The sequence below is a fragment of the Spinacia oleracea genome, chromosome 3 (assembly GCF_020520425.1).
Source record: "Spinacia oleracea cultivar Varoflay chromosome 3, BTI_SOV_V1, whole genome shotgun sequence".
Lineage (NCBI taxonomy): Eukaryota > Viridiplantae > Streptophyta > Magnoliopsida > Caryophyllales > Amaranthaceae > Spinacia > Spinacia oleracea.
The window spans coordinates 22,941,297-22,961,728 of record NC_079489.1 but is presented as its reverse complement, the minus strand read 5'-3'; the positions used below and the strand labels follow the sequence as shown (position 1 = coordinate 22,961,728).

The 20,432-nt window shown below is 33.1% G+C and overlaps 2 protein-coding genes across 2 annotated transcripts; both read left to right on the top strand.

The window, feature by feature from the left end:
- Positions 1-2,051: 2,051 nt before the first annotated feature.
- LOC110776834 (CMP-sialic acid transporter 3) lies at positions 2,052-14,232 on the top strand. The gene is made up of 16 exons (XM_021981392.2): positions 2,052-2,398; positions 2,783-2,981; positions 3,253-3,369; positions 5,760-5,816; positions 6,923-7,000; positions 8,874-8,918; positions 9,586-9,645; positions 9,781-9,912; positions 10,014-10,091; positions 10,861-10,930; positions 12,839-12,946; positions 13,143-13,276; positions 13,364-13,440; positions 13,513-13,558; positions 13,654-13,705; positions 13,809-14,232. Exons 2-15 carry the CDS (start codon positions 2,814-2,816, stop codon positions 13,702-13,704), a joined length of 1,221 nt encoding a protein of 406 aa, XP_021837084.1. The 5' UTR covers positions 2,052-2,398; positions 2,783-2,813; the 3' UTR covers position 13,705; positions 13,809-14,232.
- Positions 14,233-15,448: 1,216 nt separating this feature from the next.
- Positions 15,449-19,839, top strand: LOC110781906 (protein FAR1-RELATED SEQUENCE 5-like). The gene is made up of 7 exons (XM_056838936.1): positions 15,449-15,629; positions 15,710-15,805; positions 17,064-17,228; positions 17,764-18,101; positions 18,466-19,066; positions 19,151-19,412; positions 19,500-19,839. Exons 1-7 carry the CDS (start codon positions 15,449-15,451, stop codon positions 19,837-19,839), a joined length of 1,983 nt encoding a protein of 660 aa, XP_056694914.1.
- Positions 19,840-20,432: the final 593 nt, after the last annotated feature.

Genomic DNA, 20,432 nt, shown 5'->3' with positions numbered 1-20,432 from the left:
CTTAGTGCCATGCATGTCTACAATATGTGTTTGATGGCTTCGGTAGAAAAATGTTGGTGACCTTGATGCATTATATTAATATTTGTGGACTGAGTTGGTGCGCTTGGTGGTAATGGAGAAGATTTTAATGAAGTTAATGTGTCCCGAATTAGCGGCAAAAATAGCAATAGTATTGAGTTCTTTTTTCACAAAATACTGAGATCTTGCTTTTTATTCTGACTTACATATGGAGTATTATAAGTAATAACAAAAAAATCAAGTAAATAAAATGACTAATATAGAAGGATGGTACATAAGACATACATATCGTTATTGGTTTTGGATTCTCTAGAGTTCTAAAATTCTTTGACTATTTTTTTTATAATATATTTGACAAATATTTCTCTTTTTAAGTTGCTGCATAATTAATAAATCTTGAACATACTCATTTAATCATCTAATTCGGAGTATGCAATATTTTTCTACTACATTGCATATTTTATATGCTTGATATGCTAATTTTGCCAAAATGTTCGATATACTAATATGCTGACCTGACCAAAATATTGAGTAATATATTTTCGGTTAATCCAAAAGATTCACTAAAATATTACGGAGTACAAAAACATCTTATTTAGAAAATTATTATTATGTGGCATATATTATTTCTATAATCTATAACAAATATTTGTTTTGATACATAAATAGTAAGTAAAAAGGATTAAAAAAAAAAAACTTTTGGCGGATTTTTTTTTTGCAATGTAATAGATTAAAGGCAAAGTTATATAGAAACAACAAAAATGTATATTTTAACTAACGTCATTCCCCGTGTGCTTATTAGCATTTGCCTTTTTAAATTGCAAGCCCAAACTAACTCGATAAAAAAGTTTTGTTCTTGTAGTTTGTTGGGTTTTAGATCATATTCTAAATACATTTGGTGTTGTACCCACTAATCTAGTTGTTAACAATTTAAGAACAAAACCACATGTTGCCAATCTAATTTGGTTATGTGAGACATGATATATTTTCTAGTTTTGATTTTTGTAATTGAATTTTCCTCTTTAATATTTGAGTTTGCGTTGATTTCATTTCTTCGACCAACTTATCGTAATAACGCCAAAAGATGCCTAAAATCCCATAATACACCCCTTTGACAAAAACAAATTCCACCATAGCCTTAACATCAACGAATATAAAAAAGTGTTATTTTTATCATAAACCACTAATACACTTAGTGGTTTTAAACTTTTACTATAAATGAACCACTATTTGAATTGCTGGGTTATTAGATAGGAAAAATGCTATTCTTTGTACTAGGAAAAACTGCCATTTGAGTTGACGATTTTACCAATTGAGTTGACGGCTTTATGTTCTCCAAAACATGACTTGACTTTGATATCTAGAACATATATATCGATACGAAACAAAAAGATCTCACAGTATTACAAATTTTCTTACGTATGAATCACAAAAGATGACCAACAGTCTCGTGTGAATAGTTTAAAAATCAAATATTGATATTTAGGGAATGAAATAAGTAATTATATTGATATTAAATGTAAATATTCGTGAAATTATATATGTTTATAGTGAAAGTCTATAAAAAAATTTGAGGAATAAGAGGTCATTTTTATTTCAGACTTGCACTAATAATAAAGAAATATGTAAGCATATAATTTAGGAAAGATACCAGGAAATAAAGGAAACAAATTGAATAAATATAATGCAATCATATCCTTTAAGATTAGAGATTTAATTTAATTGATTTAGTTCCTGATATAATAGGTGTATCTTAAACTATTAGTGATATGATATTTAGAAATATAAATCAAATATATAAGAAATCACCAAATACTGTGCCTAATTATTAAACGATCTTTTACGAGAATTTGTGATACGAGTGACAAATCTTTATTGAAGAAAGCCAAAACATGGTTGAACTCAACTAACTACTAAAGAGACCAATAGTCCAACCACGTTACAAATCATAATTGATAATACTATTGTCTTTCCAAAATTGCAATATTAAAATCAAATACAAAATCAAACTATATTGATATGAATAATATGATGATGTAATTTGTAAGCAAAAGAGTGGAGTCTTTAAACCAAATAAAACTCAAACTCCCACGAGTTTTCTCTCTCTGCATATTCTACGCATCTCTCTCTTTCTCTCTCCTCTTCTAGTCGGTCGGAGTTCAATTTTTCACTTTCAATTTCAATTCAATTCAACTCTTCCTCAATTGCATTTCCTAATTGCCGAATTCCTTCTCATTTTGTGCTTTGTTTTATAAATTTGATCGGAAATTTTCCCTATTTCCGGCAATAAAGCTACGATCTAACCGGAAAATTGACTTCCGGTTTGCTGATTACTCTGTTTCCGGAGTTCTTAGCTCCTGGATCATATCAAATCTTCGAGGTAAACTTTTTAAAAGTTTTTGTAGTAAATTTATGCTTTGAGTTTGATCAATTGCGGTAGAAAGGTTTAAACTTTGCGTTTCAGTGTTACCAAGATCTGGATTTTGTCTCTTATTCTTTTGATTGTAAGTTTCAGGTTGGGAATTTGTTGGATTTGGGTGTCGGTGCATTATATTATAGGATTTGATCGTTTTAATTGTTATTTTTTTTTGTAAGTTTATGTTTAGTTCTTGATAAGATCTGATTGAACTATTTAACTTCAAGTAAATCAATGTAATAGTGGTTTTTTTTTTCCCTTAAAATAAATTAATTGTGAATAAGTTTTATGGTTTACTGTTAGATTTAAGTCTGTGGAATGTAGTCTTGACTTGTTTATTTGATTTAGCGGCCGAAGCTCCGTGGAAAGATTTGAAGCAATGAAGAACGGAGTGGTAGAATGTAGTGTGTGCCACTCAAAAATAATATCGCCTACCTCCAAAACCGTATCAAGGGCCTATGACCGGCATAGGAGTAAGATTTCATCGAAGCAACGTGTTCTTAACGTCCTCTTGGTGGTTGGGGATTGTTTTTTAGTTGGTTTGCAGGTAAGTGACGATATGTTTTAGTTGTAAGTTTTGAGTTACTCAAACTTTTCATTTTAATTTAGAGTGGTTGAATCAGACACTTGAATATGGTATAACTTATGGACACTTAACTAAAACATGATGAAAAACTGAAGTTAGCTGTGAAGTCTAATTGCACTTACTTAATTTAAGCTGCTTGACCAACTAGCAGTTCATACTCTTGCATTATTTGAATGTACGAACATCTTCAAGCTTACAATTGACATGTGTGTCAATTTTCTTTTCTTGCCAGCCTGTTCTGGTTTATATGTCCAAGGTGGATGGAAAATTCAATTTTAGTCCAGTCAGTGTCAACTTCTTGACCGAGATTATGAAGGTTATCTTTGCAATTGTTATGCTTTTGATTCAGGTAAACTTGTTAATCTTTTTAGTTATGAATTCTGTCAACTTTTTCTTTTTGGCTGAAGTATGGTGTCAAGCTCTGAACAGTTCTCTTCACTCCGCATGGTCTGTCTTTCCCCCACCTTTTTTATTTACTAAAATCACAGGGGGGAGGAGACAAACAAAGTTTTGGTCTCCATCACTTCATATATGCATTTTATTATTTGGGTAGGGTGCTTTGCTAAAGATGACATCTCAAGTTGTCTTGATTAATTCACTTGTTGGTTGTCCTTAATGTGCTTTCTTCTGTTGATGTCACCTTGAATCATGATTCTGATAACATATCACTCTAAAACGGAATCAGCTCTGCACTAGCTTCAATTGGCATGGGGGTATGGGCACAAGTCTATGACTCTATAGTCTATACATGTTAACCTCTCTGGAATCCCACAAACAATTACATCCTAGGTATTGCTGTATTTAGCGGCCTGAGCATACTGCTGTAAGATGACTTATGTTGGGTAGATCTCATATTATCAATAGATATGACTGTAAACTAGAAATAGGATAATTGACATGAGAACACTTGCTGGATTAAGAGTTGCTCTTGCATCTGTTTATCTTGTGGCATTAAGTTCCTACACGAGCGGCCCCTGATGGTGACTATAAGTATGTAACATAACAACGGGCCCTCTACCTGAAAGAAGCATTAAGGAATGATGATATACATATAGGAAAGTTAGAAGGAAAAAAAGGTCCTGAACCTAAAGAATGAGTCATAGTCTTCTCTGTATAAAGAAGTGCTCTACGTAGACTGCTTGGCCCTATTCTATGATGTTTAAGACAAAGTTGACCATGGTCGTTTCTCTTGTTAACCTGATTTGACATAGGATATGACCTCAAAGTCGTATCCGAAACTGAGGAGGAAAATATGACCCTAGGACATGTTTAGCCTCCCCTGATGGGTTGATTTGCAGATTTAGGGTTTAGATTGTAAACCCTGGATATGTGAATTGAACTATTTCTTGACAAAGAGGATATCTTGAACAGTAGGATTTTTTGGTCACTGGATGATATGTCACTGAATCTTCTAATACCCACCAATGTGAATGTTTCTTTTATAGAATTGAAAATCAGAAAATAGTGAAAGTAAGATCGAGAAGAAAATTAAGGAATAGCAATAGTTGATTGCATTCGATGCGATCAAATCACCTAATAATAGAGTACTATCTCAGCTTCAAGTGGCTGGACGCTCCCTAAATAAGTTATCAAAGTAGATATAAATCTCATCAATGTTATAATAACCTTCTCTCTCCCTAAACTTCTTTGTTCATAGACTAATTAACTAATAACTACTCTCTTCTTGTTTCTCAAGCTAACTAATTAACTAATAACTGTAACTGAATTATTATGACACTTCCTAATGTTCCCTTCCCATGGTGTAAAAATGAGGAATCGGTCACAGTTGTGGGAACGGTTGCGGTGATGTGGTAACGGAGTGGTTGCGGTTGTCGCGGATCGGGTTGCGGACAAATTTTATTTTAAATGTGGTATTGTGTCCGAATATGGTTTTAAAAAAAAAATTAACGTTTGAAAAGTTAAAACCATTACTTCCTATACAAAATCATCCCACACCTAGTAAAAAATGAAAAGTGTGGATTACAACTGTCTTCCATTCCATTCACTTAATGAGTCTCCATCACGTGGGCAACAACTCATGTTTAGTAAAAAAAAATGAAAAATATAACACACGAATACTAAAATTCCACGAAACAACCTATAATATCTCTCTCCTCTGCTATTGCCGGATGTGCATCCCTCAATGAAGATTCACGGCAATGAAAGAGTCTCTTGTGAGACCATGGGTTACTTTACTGCTGCTGCTGCGGCTAATCAATTGCACTTTATGGTCAGTTGTACTCTCAATTTTGTAGATTTAGGGTTCTAATATTAAAAAATTCGGAATTTTTTTGGATCTTGTCCGATAATGGTAGATGCGGCCGAATTTCTGTTCGAAATGGCGGGTACACCCGAAATCTTGGGGTATTTGGAAACTCCGGCACAAAAGGCATATCTCGTACCGGCAGCCTCGAGTTGACTCAGCCAATATTCTACACCCTGGCCCTTCCCCTATGTAGGCTACCTGATGCATTACAGTTTCTTTGCCTGAAAACTAAACAATTACTCCGTAGTAGTTTTACTGTTTTAGTTAATTTTTTCATGTTAGACTTTACTTCAAGATGAAAGAGGGAAAACTGAAAAACGTTACTTCAGGATAGTTATGGGGGCTACATTGCCATAACTATTACCAATTTAGTTTACTTTGAAGTTAGGCTATTCTGCTCACATCTGTACTTTGGGGAACTTTTTCTTTCATATTGTTGACTTATCTACTCTGGTAACTGGTAACGTTTGCAGGCCAGACATCAAAAAGTTGGAGAAAAGCCTCTTCTATCTGTCTCCACATTTGTTCAGGTATTTTTTTTTTATTATGTCACAACATTCACACTTGTAAATTGTAATTCCCTCTTGTAGTGTACAATTTAATGTTCTTTTTAGCTCAGTATGCCTTTGCTGGACAGCAAAGAACGCCAGGAGGATAGCAGTATCCCCTGGGTCCCTCATGAGAAATTTTAAGTTGTTATGGTGAATCAAACAGATGTCTATTTAGATCGGTACTAAACTATTATGATCTTCATTATTTCTTTAGTCTTCCAGGATTCTTGCTCACCCAATGACTAAAAGACACTGTTTTTAGCTTGACGGCATAATCAGTTTTATCTTTTGATCTTGTTGTTTATGTGGGATTGATGCTATGAATTAAGGTCACATTAAAAAATTTCCTTAGCCTTTTGTATTGCGACATGGTGATTGGTCCAGGTCAACTAGGTAATTTTTTTCTTGGGACAGGATACGTAAAGCTTTAAGCAATTTTGTAATTTGACATAGGAAGGTTTTGGTTTTAGGGTAAGATTTATAGTTTAGTACCTTTCAAACTCAGTGACTGGGTAGTCATTTAAGACACAGCGATAATATGGATCAACTAGGTTGCTTTTTTTTTCTCACGACAAATGTTGTAAATCCTGAAGCAATACACTTTAGTTGTCTTGGATTCTGTTCTGGTTAAAGAATGGCTAGGGTGTGGAATGAACTTGGTGAGCATGATCAGATGTAATAGTCATTGCTGGCATATGCTGAGAGGTAAGTCTGCGCGGCGTAAGATTTTTACAAAATAGAAATTATTTAAGTTGAAGTATCCATTTGAAAATATGTCACTTTGTTCTTTCTTCAAAACAAACCCATCATCTTGTTAAAGGCTCAATCTTAACAACCTTGCATCTGGATAAGTTTGTCAATGTAGTTTAAATGTTTAATGAGTCATTAAAACGGGGATGTTATTTGTGTTAGTTACCATCCTTAGTGCACCAAAGATGCCTCCCAGGTGTAGGAAATTAAAATAAAAAAATCCTGAGTGGCTTTCTTTGGTGCATGGGTGATGTTGCTCGATGTACTTGTTTGCGAAGTGTCTCTTTGCTAATTTACATGTGTCTTGTCCTTACTGTACGTCTGACCTCCTGCAGGCTGCTCGCAACAATGTGCTTCTTGCTGTTCCAGCTCTTCTGTACGCAGTTAACAACTATCTCAAGTTTATTATGCAGGTAATTCGTTTGTAGATACTGCTAATGTTTTGTATCATGGAATCTGTGACCGTAAGCTATTTCTGGTGTGCTCATTGCGCTCATGCCCATGCTACTTTTCTTTCCTAGCTCATGTCCTAACTGTTAGGTGTTCTTTTGCCTTCTGTGAATTGATGACACTTTGTTTCAAGTTTTGACCTTTAAAGTTGACTTGCTAGTTTTATTTAATTCAGTGATGTAACTTTACTTTAAAATGAATAGCACGGTAGCAAACTTTTAAAGGTAAATTATTGAAGTGAGTAAACTTGGGCAACATGAGTGCTTTTAGGGGAGTACAGTAAATCATGATAGGTGTATCGACTTCAAGATTTTGTGGGTGGAATGGGGAGCTGTGTTGTGGAAACGCAATGTACCAAAAGATGCATGTTCAGTGATCCATTTTGGTTGTTGGTACTTGGTAGGTGGCACCAAATGTTTGTGTTTTGCAATTCTTTAATGGTGAGATGAGGCACTACTTGTCCTTCCATTGTAAGCTGCCATCCTCTTTATGGAACCATCTTTTCGGTGCTTTAGATAAGTCCAGTGACCATATTGCTGCAAAACAGGGGTGGAATATTTGTATCACCTCCTGCAACCTTATGTGTCTTTTTTGTATTCTCAACATATGGTCTCATTCCTGCAGAAGATACTATAGTAGTTCGATTATTTATTTTTGGTTATGGGTGATGTGTAGAGAGATATGGGAAGATCTTTGTTTGTGGAAGAGATTGCTGTAATATGAGACAAGAGTTGTTTTTAAAAGTTCATTGGGATCACACTGACAAGGCTCATCCAGGAATATATTTATCAGCTGTAATATGAGACAAGAGTTGTTTTTTGTGCCTTTATAGATACAGTAGGATTGCTTGTCCTTCCTCCATGTAATGTCTTTTTTCATCTCTAATGAATTTTCTCCCCTAAAAATGTAGAATACATATACCTAGGAGACTGTTACATAAGTGAATGTAAATCAGAGAATACTTATTGAGAGGAGAAGTACCTTGTTTATTGTTACCTGAGACAAATGATGTTCCTGATTCTTTGCACACTTAGTGTAAGACTACACTGAATGCTCGACCATTTGATGGCTTTGGTTGAGTTGATCTACTTTCTGCTTCAACAAATTTAATAATCATTTGATAAGCATTACATCCGTCGGCGTTAGGTAATTCCTCTGAGCCTAGAAGGTCTCTCGTCCCATTGGTGGCCATCAAAGAATTAATGCGAATTAGATCAAAGGACCGAGACAATACTGTAGAGGAATCGAAAGGCTAGGTTTGATTCTATTTTGTACTCGATAGACTGGGTGTTTCACTGGCTGGGTGGGTAGGGGGGAATGGGAGCGGGGAGTATGATGGTACTCAAAAAAGAGTAAAAGGAAAAGAGGGAAGATATAAGAGGGTAAAAGAGCAGAGATTATAAGTATGCAGGTCTAAATTTCACTGAAATCTGACGTTATAGGTTGCAATGAAGTTTATTGACTTAGATGGCCTTTCTCAAAGTTTAGTTCTTGCTATCCATTTTTAGCTAAGCCCTAGTCGTTTGCTGATATACTCTCTGATTGATGTAAGAAAGTGAATTTCAAACAATTTTTGAAGATTTTATTGCATGGAAAAAGGATGCATGGTATTTGATTGTTGATTCATGTCTAGTCATTGCATCTTATGCCTTTCTCCCTTTCTGTCCTAGTATCTGGTTGGCGTGGTTGCATACTCCATTTTCAAATGTGTTATTGCTGTATGTCATCTGATGCTGATATGTATAGCTGTAGCACTTATCTTTTCGTTTGTTTCTTGTTTTATTCAACCTTGGACACTGTTATGTATAAATGCTGACTAGATATCTCTTACTACAGTTATATTTCAATCCTTCGACCGTGAAGATGCTCAGCAACTTGAAGGTACGTTTACAGATGTTTGAACTTATTCATTTGTTATATTTATTTTCCCTTTTTCTTTATTAACATGTACACTTTCTAATAAGCTCTATATGATTTTCATTAAGACAAACAACACTTGAAGGGGTTCTGGGAAAAAAGTGAAATAGCAGCGACACTAAACTCTTGAATATTTATGAACATCTTTTGGGTGGGAGAATAGTAGATTAGTTGTGTGAACTTTCATATTTCTGTTTCTTCTTTTTGAAAAAACTACCGATCTGAGGTTTAAGTTAAGGTCAAAACTGTATCTTCTTCTAATACGAGCTTTCCCTTTGACATCGAAAGGAATAAGTCAACAAAAAAATATTGACTATTGACTTCTTGAGCATATGCAGGATTTAAATGGCCAACACAACAGTTCACGTATATGACATGGACGTTTGGTTTAGGAATTGCTTCCCCTCTTCGCCCCCCCTCCCCCCCCCCACCCTTCCCTCTGTTCTTCTTTGATTATTTTCTTGTTCCTTTTATCTTTATCTTTTTGTGTCTGTTGTTTACCCCGCTGGGATCCTGATAAAGGGGGTGGGATAATGTCTTAAATGCTTTTAATTTTAAATTTTTATGTTACTAAGGTTGTTTTATTGTCATTCACATTTCTTCATAGCTATCTTTGGTTTCGCATTTGCAGGTTTTGGTAATTGCTGTTCTGCTAAGGATGGTAATGAAACGTAAATTTTCTATTATTCAGGTGAGTTATCTAAATGATTTTGAAAATGGTTTATACCGAGCTTACGCATTACAATACAAAGTAGTTCACTTGAACTGTGCTTAGGACGGACACTAAACTTCAATGTTGGGCTCCTGTTTATTGTTAATATTTTAGTGGGAAGCTCTCGCTCTGCTACTAATAGGCATTAGTGTTAACCAAATGCGTTCTGGTCCTTCCGGACCTGAGGGTGCTGCTGCCATGGGACTTCCAGTTGCAACAGCAGCATACGTCTATACACTGATCTTTGTAAGTGACAAATTGCTGATTGAATACACCTTGTCATTACCTGGTTAGGTTTATATAAACAAATATAACTATTTATGCTTATGTACATACTCAATCTGCAGGTTACAGTTCCATCTTTGGCCTCAGTTTTTAATGAGTATGCTCTAAAGAGTCAATATGATACTAGCATATACCTTCAGGTAATTTTTTTTTCTTTTGTGGCTTTTTGTATTCCTATTCTTTGCTCTCAGTGCATATCTGAAATATCTAGAAATGAAGCAACCAAGGGTCAAAGTGTACAAGCTGCTTAGTTTGGAGTCCCTCTATCATCGCATTAGTTCTTCTGGGTATTGGATATCCAAAAACCTGGCATGTCTTCAAATAGTACCATAAAATTCACTAGTTAATTTAAACTGCATGCTTGATGTATCGACTCTATTTTCTGGGAGCAGGTTTTGGTACATAATGTCAAGAATGTATTGTGAATAAAATAAATTTACATGTTCTCGAAAAGTTCAGTTTACAATCAGGGGCTAGCATCACGTCATGAGTATCAAATACTAAATACTAAATACTAAATACTAAATACAAGTTTTTGTTAATGTAACTGCTGCAGGGTGCCCATTAAATAACTGTTGTATTTCTATTAAAATACGGTTTTATTTTTTATTTTTCATGTGAAACACTCTTGCCAGAATGTATGAATATGAGTGGGCAAAAGAAAAATGTTGCAGTGGCTTCCCTGTCCCACGTTCTGGTTCTAGTTTTGATCTTGATTATTATTTGACCTTTGAGTTTTTATGCAGTATGATGATTTTTAAGTAATTATAATGTTGTTTCTGGACAAATAATTGATTTAGGGTAACATTGAAGTATTGAACATATTGTATGCTCTGGCTTTGCGTATTTAATTCCCTGAGATACAGTATTTTGAGATTTATCTTAACATCAACTTTGGTATTGTTGCAGAACTTATTCTTATATGGATATGGTGCAATCTTCAACTTCTTGGCCATAGTGGGAATTGCATTGGTAAAAGGTATCACTGTTAGGTTCATAAGCTTCTTTGCTTTTCTTTTATGCAAAAAAAAATAAAAAAATTCTAGCTTGCAATTTGTGCTTTCTGCATTTGTGTAAAATCTATCAAGCGGAACATACATAAATTTTGTGCAAAAGAGAAGAACAGAATAAAATGACGAAAGAAAGGGAAAATCCAGTGCTAGAAGTTTTTTTTGGTCCTGCGAATCCTTTGAAAAAGAGAATCTAGGGAAAGATCACCTTTATCCAATATTGTTTTGTACTGTGGAGAGTTACTTTGATTTATGATTCATTTGTCTTTCCGTCACTAGGATTTTATGTTCAGTTAAGATTTTATGTTCAGTTAGAACCCCATGAAAAGGATCCCTCTTAGATGAAGAAAATAGAAATAGATGCATCATGTCGGGGGAAAAATCACAAAAAAAAGTAATGCTATCAAGAAGGGGGAGGGGGAATTCATTTCACTTGTATCTTCCAAGAGTGAGTATGACCACGTCTTTAGTTGCATCGCTGACTGACTTGAATCTGTGAGATAAACTTTTTGGTTCGAGATTTTATTAGCTAGTAATGTGGGATGGAGAGATTAATGTGGAACGGATGGAAAAGGAAAGTGTAACAAGTAATGTGGGATGGAAGGAGTATATTTTAATAGAAAAGTAAATGTGATGGGAGATAATTGAAGATTTTTTTAATTGGATGAGTGAAGGTGTGGGGTCCTAACTTTTGATAGTGGGAACTGGGAAGGAAAGGTAATAAAATATTGGTGGTCTATGCTATAAAAGAAAGTGTGACAATTAAATTAGGACGGATGTAAAAGGAAAGTGTGATAATTAAATTGAGACAAGGGGGAGTATTTTGCAACTCAAATGGTGAAAGGTGTATTTTTTGCCGGAAATAATTGTTTTATGTGGCAAAATAGTAGTTAGCATTATATTTGAATCCTGAGTTAGAAGGATACGAAACAATCTTCTATCATCCTAAAGGATGAGTTAGGTTGTTCCTATTTAAGGCTAATCTAGTTTTTTATTTCCTTGTCAAAAAAAGAAAGAAAAGGAAACTGTTTGTCTTGACGATGTATGTGCCAGATACTTTTGACCATTATAGTTTCCGCCTTTCTGGTGTTATAAGATGTTTGAGTAGTCTGGTGCAGAATGCTTAAATCAAGTTTTGCACGAGCTGTATTGACTCGGATGTGAAAAATGAATACACTTTTTTATCTTATGTTCTACTTTGGATGGATTTTCTGTTTTTCTCGTGTTTTCAACTATTGCATTTTCTCTTATTAACTTCTGATGCTGCTTCTAAGATTTTCATGCTTTCTTGAAGTCTTTGTGGATCTTTATTTGTGGATCACAAAAACAACAACAATACCAAAGCCTGATTCCCAAAAGGAAAAATGAAGGGTCGGATGCATGAACCAAGAAAATCTTTTGTGGAATATCACAAAGATCCTCTTCCTCCTTTCACTTCTTTCTAGTGTTCATTGCTCTTGCAAACTCATTTTCTTCACGTTATGTTTTTAAATTGCCAGGCTTTCTCTAAAATTCCCATCATCCCTCTTCCACTTTCCTAACTGGTGCATCTTCCGGTAGACGTCTCACTTACCCAAATCATCGTAGCCGATTCTCCCCTATCTTCTCCTCAATGTCAGCAACCCAAATTTTCCTTCGAATATCTTCATCTGTAGTTCTATCTCTCAAGGTGTTCCCACACATCCCAATTACTCGATATACACATCTCTGAATGACTTAACATTCTGATTCATATAAATGATGTATATTTCTTTCATGCATTGCATCTGGTCTTTTCTCTTTTTAAGGAGGGGGTTGTAGCCTTGAAGGAAGAAGAGGTACGGTGTTATTTTGTTGATATGCCTCTCTAATAGTTTAAATTGGGTCAAATGTTTCAGGCCCGAGCAGCTTTAACATTCTTGAGGGACATTCAAAAGCTACAATGCTTCTAATATGCAACAATGCAGCGCAAGGAATCTTGTCTTCCTTTTTCTTTAAATATGCAGGCAAGCACTTCTGGAATTTGTTCTTCGTTTTACTGCGTAATTAGATTTACGTGTCGGCTTGTTGGCGTCTTCCTGTGTATTTGCCCATTAATCTTGGCGTTGCTGTGGTAGCTCTGTATCAGACGTTCTTGCAGTTTAGAACATGTAGTTTCCTTCCATTCTTGTGTTTGACAATTTGCTTATTATCTTTTTTCAGACACAATCTTGAAGAAGTATTCTTCAACTGTTGCCACAATCTTTACGGGCTTTGCTTCTGCCGCTATGTTTGGCCATAAGCTGACAATTAACTTTATGCTGGGGATTTCTATAGTTTTCATCTCAATGCATCAGGTAACTGAAACAAAATGAAGGCAGGAAGTGGTGGTTTTGCATATGACAAACTTTCCCTTGTCACTGATTAAATTTTCACTTTTACAGTTTTTCTCACCTCTTTCCAAAGTGAAAGATGAACAGGAGAACGCTGTAGAATTAGTGGATGTACAGAACAATATCAGGTAAGTGGTTACCTTTTGACCGTTGAACACGATAATTCATGAACAGAGCTGATATAATTTGTGGTATTTCAGGTCAAAGGACCCCTTCATAGATATGGCAGCGGGAGCTAATGAGGAGGTTGGTACTTCGTATAAGATTCTTAATTCCGAAATTTCCCTCTTTTATCATCTCCATGCATCTTTTAAAATACAATTCAAAATATATTTTTTCAGGCTAGTCATCGTGTAGGTCATGATGATAGACAACCACTTCTTCCCAGATAAGGTTGTATTCTGTTTATATCATCAGTTCAGCTTTTATGTCTTTAATGCTGATTTGTTTATTGGTCTTAAATTTATCAGACTTACTAATTCTTTTGGTGTTGCAGTTTTGCTTGCAGACTTTCTTACAGATGTATAAACTGGGGAAGTGTTTCCAAGTATAAGTTGGAACAACAACAGCTATTCATTGCAGAAGCTACCAGAATCAGATGAGTGGGATGCCTGTCTATTTGTGTATTATCCTGGGCAGGCTACCTTTTCTGCGATCTCTTCTCGTCAACACACAAAGTTAGCAACACTAAAATTTTGAGCATTCTTTTTACGTAGGTTACATGCAGATAAATTTTGGCCCTCCATATTACCTCATTTGTAGCTCTATTGTTGACAATTTATTGTAGTTTTGGTTACGGCCCCTTCACATTTAGCGTCTAGTTTACAGTAAGTCTGTAAGGTACAACATTTTGATGAAAATGTATCCAATTCCAGCCTTAAATGTGCTATTTTCTTTGTTATAATGTTTTCTTTTGTCTGCGTTCGTCCGATACTCTGATTAAACATAGAAAGTATAATATGGTAACGAGGATTTGAATGGAGAAAGAAAAATAGGAGATGTTTATAAGTGATGGAAATTGAATTAAACTTAACTATTTCAATTACCTAATGTTCGGTATGAGAGGTGTGGTTACAATCTCTTTCTTAAGGTTAATCGTTACTACTATTTGTTACCTCTCTCAATCTTATGGTAACAAATTTTTTCTCTCGTCAATCTCTATTTGTTACAAGTGATTCCTTTTTCAAAGTATATCAAACAAGTTATAGTAGCAATCACGTTATTCTTTCCCCATCTTATTTATTTCTTTTCCATTTGCTTTCCTAAATTTATACCAAACGTATCCTAAATACTTATCAAATCATGATGTCTAAATGAAAACTCATGTTTGAGACACATTCTTATTTTTGCGTCAAATTTATCGGGAAGGTTCGGCAATACTCCGTACTTGACGTTAAAATGAATTGTCTTGTCCATTTATTACACATTTACAAGTATCCTAAAAGTTTCATCGATTAAGTAAATATTATTTTTTTTGAAAACGATGAACTGGAAAACAATTAGGTGTGAATACGCTAGGTAATCGTGACTTACTCCGTGTTTAGTGGATAACATCTCTTTACTTAAAAAAAATCACAATTTTTCACACAAACACGCGAAGAAAAAATTACAACATAACTCCCTCATATGAACAGCCGCAGATCTTGGGCGGGTGAACCATGGCCGACTCTGCTTTTCCTAGGGGTTACGACCATGGACACGGCCCCAATTATGGGTGGCACTGTGAATTTTTTTTAGAAAAAATCTTTTAAATTTTTTTTAACGCCCATTCCTTCTAAAATTTAATAATAGTAAAAAAAATATTTTAACAATTAATTACATTTCATAATACACGTAAATATGTTTTGATTTTTTAAAATTAATGAATATATTTTTGAAATTGTTTTTTTAAACGATAGAATTAATTTTGTATGAAATTTAAAGTGAAGAGGTGGGGTAGATTTTATAAGGGCACAACCGTCCTTTCGTGTAAAATACGCGGGCGTTTAGAGCAAACGAGGACATCGAATAGCGATAAACAAAAATAACAATTCCGCTTGCATGGACCCGGTTCACCATTAAGGTTACCATGGACCAGGGTAATTAGGTAATTTGCAGCGCTGAACCGTTTGAAATCACGTGTTCCAAAATAACAGAATGCGCGAAACCCTAAAATTGAAATCTCTCTCCTCCAGCAGCAACTTCTCTCTCCTACAACAGCTTCTCTCTCCTCCAACAGCTTCTCTCTCTTCGAGCTTCAACAATGGAGGACGATTTAATCGATTTGAATATCGATTTAAATCGCGCGCAATAGAAGAAAAATTGTATAATTATGACGGTAATATTCGAATCCTAATAACTAACTACGAAGAAAATTATAGTAACTTCATACTCATTGAGTAATTATTATTATTTTAGAAAACTTAGAGAATCATAGAGAAGTATATGATGTTGAAGATGAAGATGAAGGCACATCTCAGCAAGTTATGGTTGCAAATCAATGTATTGAAGAAGGTATGATATAGTATCTTTTAATATATATATAGTAACTGTTATATTGATATAGTTAACATATTATAATTGCAGTAGTGTAACTAACATAGAAAGAGGAATTATATTTAACGCAGAGTAACTATAACATACAAAGAGAAACTATGTTTAATGTAGAGTAACTATCTCATATAGACAGGACTTATAGTAACTGTAGAGTAACTATAAACTATAGAGACTAACTATATAAAATGAAGAGTAACTATCACATATAAAGAAGAACTATATACTGTAGAGTAACTATCACATATAAACAAGAGTTATATTAAGTGTGAGTAACTATATAAAATAAAGAGTAACTATCACATATAATGATAACTATATTTAAAATAAAGTAACTATAATTTATGAATGGTAACTATATTAATTATAGAGTAACTTCACATAACGAAATAATATAAATAAGAAATAACTACATTTAATTTATAGTAACTATAACATATAAAGAATAACTGTATTAACTGTAGAGTAACTATAACAATCAATAGATCCTAAGTAAGTATGTTAAATATAGAGTAACTATTACATGTAAAGAGTAACTATATGAACTGTAGAGTAACTATAACAATCAATAGATCTTAAGTAACAATGTTAAATATAGAGTAACTATAACATATAAAATGTAACTATATAAAATGAAGAGTAACTATCACATATAAAGAAGAACTATATACTGTAGAGTAACTATCACATATAAAAAGGAGTTATATTAACTGTGAGTAACTATAATATATAAACATTAACTGTATGAAGAGTAACTATCCCATATAATGATAACTATATTTATAATAAAGTAACTATAATTTATGAAAGGTAACTATATTAATTATAGTGTAACTTCACATAACGAAATAATCTATATAAGCAATAAACTACATTTAACTTATAGTAACTATAACATATAAAGAATAACTATATTAACTGTAGAGTAACTATAACAATCAATAGATCCTAAGTAAGTATGTTAAATATAGAGTAACTATTACATGTAAAGAGTAACTATATGAACTGTAGAGTAACTATAACAATCAATAGATCCTAAGTAAGTATGTTAAATATAGAGTAACTATTACATGTAAAGATTAACTATATGAACTGTAGAGTAACTATAACAATCAATAGATCTTAAGTAACTATGTTAATTATATAGTAACTATAGTAACTATATAAATATTAAGAGTAACTATCACATTTAATGATAACTATATTTGTATTTGTACAGGTTCAATAATACATTCAATTGATACAAACCACAACATTTTTGAAAATCCAAATAATGAGCAGGAAGAAAACATTGATAAAGAATTAGATGGCAGTTTAATTGGAGAAGCAAGGAAAACAACCGATGAGATTTATGATCTATATTGCAAACATGCTGCTATTATTGGTTTTAGTGTACGAAAAGGGAAGAATAGATATAAAGAAGGAACCACAATTGTTAATGGAAAATACTTCTACTGCTCTACTGCTGGAATAAGAGACCCTCCTAAAAACAAAGAACTCAAAAATGAAGATGATCAATCAGATGCAAAAAAGAAAGAAAGGAGAAAGAGGGTTATGATAACAAGAACAAAATGTGAAGCTCAAATATTTGCAAAGAAGAATGAAAATGGAGATTTTGAAATAGAAAAGCATGTAGTGGTACATAATCACCCATTGACAAGAGAAATAAGTAATTATCTCCACCGATCGGAACGACAAATGACAGAACCTAAAAAAGAAGCTATTGAGGCAATGTCAGAATGTGGTCTAAGACCAATGGAGTCTTATAGGTATATGTCAACAGAAACTGGCGGAGACGACTGTGTAGGTCATACGATGATTGATCATCTAAACTACTGCTACAAGTTAAAAATGAAGCAAATTGATGGCAAGGATTCACAAACACTATGTGAACAAACTGTATGACATACAATCAATAGATCCCGAGTTCTTTTTCAGAGTAAGACTCAATGCTGAAGGAAAAGTTGAGTGCCTATTTTGGAGGGATTCTATGATGAGAGAAGATTACAAAATATATGGAGATGTTCTAGTTTTTGATACTACATTCAGAACCAATAAGTACAATCTCATATGTGCTCCATTTGTTGGTATCAATAACCATTGGAAAAACACAATGTTTGCTTGTGCTTTCATTGGGGATGAAACCACAGAATCTTTCGTTTGGGTGTTTGAAACTTTTCTGAAGGCTATGGGAGGAAAGCACCCTATATCAATTTTCACTGATCAAGATGCAGATATTGCTGCTGGAATAGAACAGGTACCTCTTCATATATTATAGTTACTATTTTGACAATATAGTAACTCTTTATAAAATATAGTTACTATTTTAACAATATAGTATCTCTTTATAAAATATAGTTACTATTTTGACAATATAGTAACTCTTAATTCAATATAGTTACTATTCTAAAATTATAGTAACACTTTATAAAGTATAGTTACTATTTTGACAATATAGTAACTATTTATTAAATAAAGTTACTATTTTGAAAATATAGAAACTCTTATTAAAATATAGTTAATATTTTGACAATATAGTAATTCTTTATAAAGTATAGTAACTCTTTATAAAATATAGTTACTATTTTGTGGAACTATATATATTCATTATTGTTTTTCAGGTTTTTCCTTCTTCAAGACACAGGTTATGCTTGTGGCACTTGAGTAAAAATGCAAACAGTAGGTTTGGTTTATTGAAGTCTGATAAAAACTTCAAAAACGCATTCTACAAGTGTTTAAGTGGGTGTATAACACCAAATGATTTTGAAGAAACTTGGAAATCTATGATCAACACTTTTAAGCTGGAAAAAGATGACTGGTTCAACAGATTGTATGGTCTTAAAGAAAAATGGTGTACAGCTTTAAGTAAAGATTTTTTTTCTGCCGATATACTTTCTTCACAAAGAAGTGAAAGTACAAACCATGCTGTTGGTTTTAAAGCAAATAAAAGTACAACATTAACAGAGTTCTATAGTATTTTTCAAGCTACAATAAATCGATGGAGAAAAACCGAAGAAAAAGACGACTTTGACTGTACAAGGGGAATACCAACTTCAGAGCTAAGTATGAGTGCTATATTAAAACAGGCAGCAAATGTATACACGATAACACTTTTTCGTGATTTTGAAGAAGAGTTCAAGCTTTCTGTGGCAAGTAGTACAATGTTCAAGGGAAGTGTAGGAAGAACAATGTTTTTTGAAGTGTGGATAGAAGGAATAACAGGTAAAAAAACTATAAATCTTTATTTAATATTTAGAGTAGATGTTCTTTTGAATAATATTACATTATATGTAAATAATCTAACAGGATCAAGGCAAGAAGTTCAATACAAAATGGAAGATTCAACCGTCACTTGCACATGCAAAAACTTTGAAGAATCTGGATGGTTGTGCTTCCATTGTTTAAGAATATTGCATTTACATTCAATCAATACAATTCCAGATCGTTACATAACAACAAGATGGACTAGATATGCAAAGAAACAGATATGGGAAAGGGTTGATACAATAAAAAGGGAGAAAGGTGAAATCAACAATTTTACTGGTTGGAGATTACATATGATCAGAAGGTAATTTTTTCAATATACATTAGTTCATTTTCATATATTTACAATTACAGTTGATATTTTACTTAACACTTAAACTCTATACCACAGATACTATAACTTAATTTTGAAAGGGCATAAGATAGCAAAGGCCAGAAAATTTATCGAGGAGAAGTTTAAAATGGATAATAAAGCAGTTGATGAAATCATAAAAAAGGAAGAAGAAAGGAAGGCAAAAGAAGAAGCTGCAAAGATAGCAGAACAAGAAAAGGCAAAAGCTGAAGCACAACGAGAAACACAAGACGGGGAATCAACTAATTCTGAAATAACAATTGTGCTTGATCCTGATCGTGCTAATACTAAAGGAAAGAGTAAGAAGAGAATAAAGGGTCAATATGACAATTACAAGCAGCCATCAAAGAAAGGAAAAAAGAAACACAAAGAATTTTGATCCAAGACACCCAATATTCAATTATTTACACCTAAAGAACAACTATTTTAGTGATGTTCTTATTTTATTATCATATACAGTTACTTCAACATTTTTAAACAAATTTATTGAGTGTTTATACTATAGTTCTCCTTTACAATACATAGTTACTATACATTCAGTATAGTAACTCTTTATAAACACACAATTTTTATTTATAGTAACTCGTTATAAAATAGTTACTATTTTGACAATATAGTATCTCTTAATACAATATAGTTACTATTCTGAAAATATAGTAACTCTTTATAAAATATAGTTACTATTTTGACAATATAGTCACTCTTAATAAAATATAGTTACTATTCTGATAATATAGTAACTCTTTATAAAATATACTTACTTTTTTTACAATATAGTAACTTTTTATAAAATATAGTTACTATTTAAAAAAATATAGTAACTCTTAGAACAATATAGTTACTATTCTAAAAAAATATAGTAACGTTTTTTATGCAATCAAAATGACTTATAGTAACTATATGTTACTCAAAAATAAAATACCATAAAAAAGAGAGTAATTGTATCTTATTAAAGATAACTATATCTGTAAG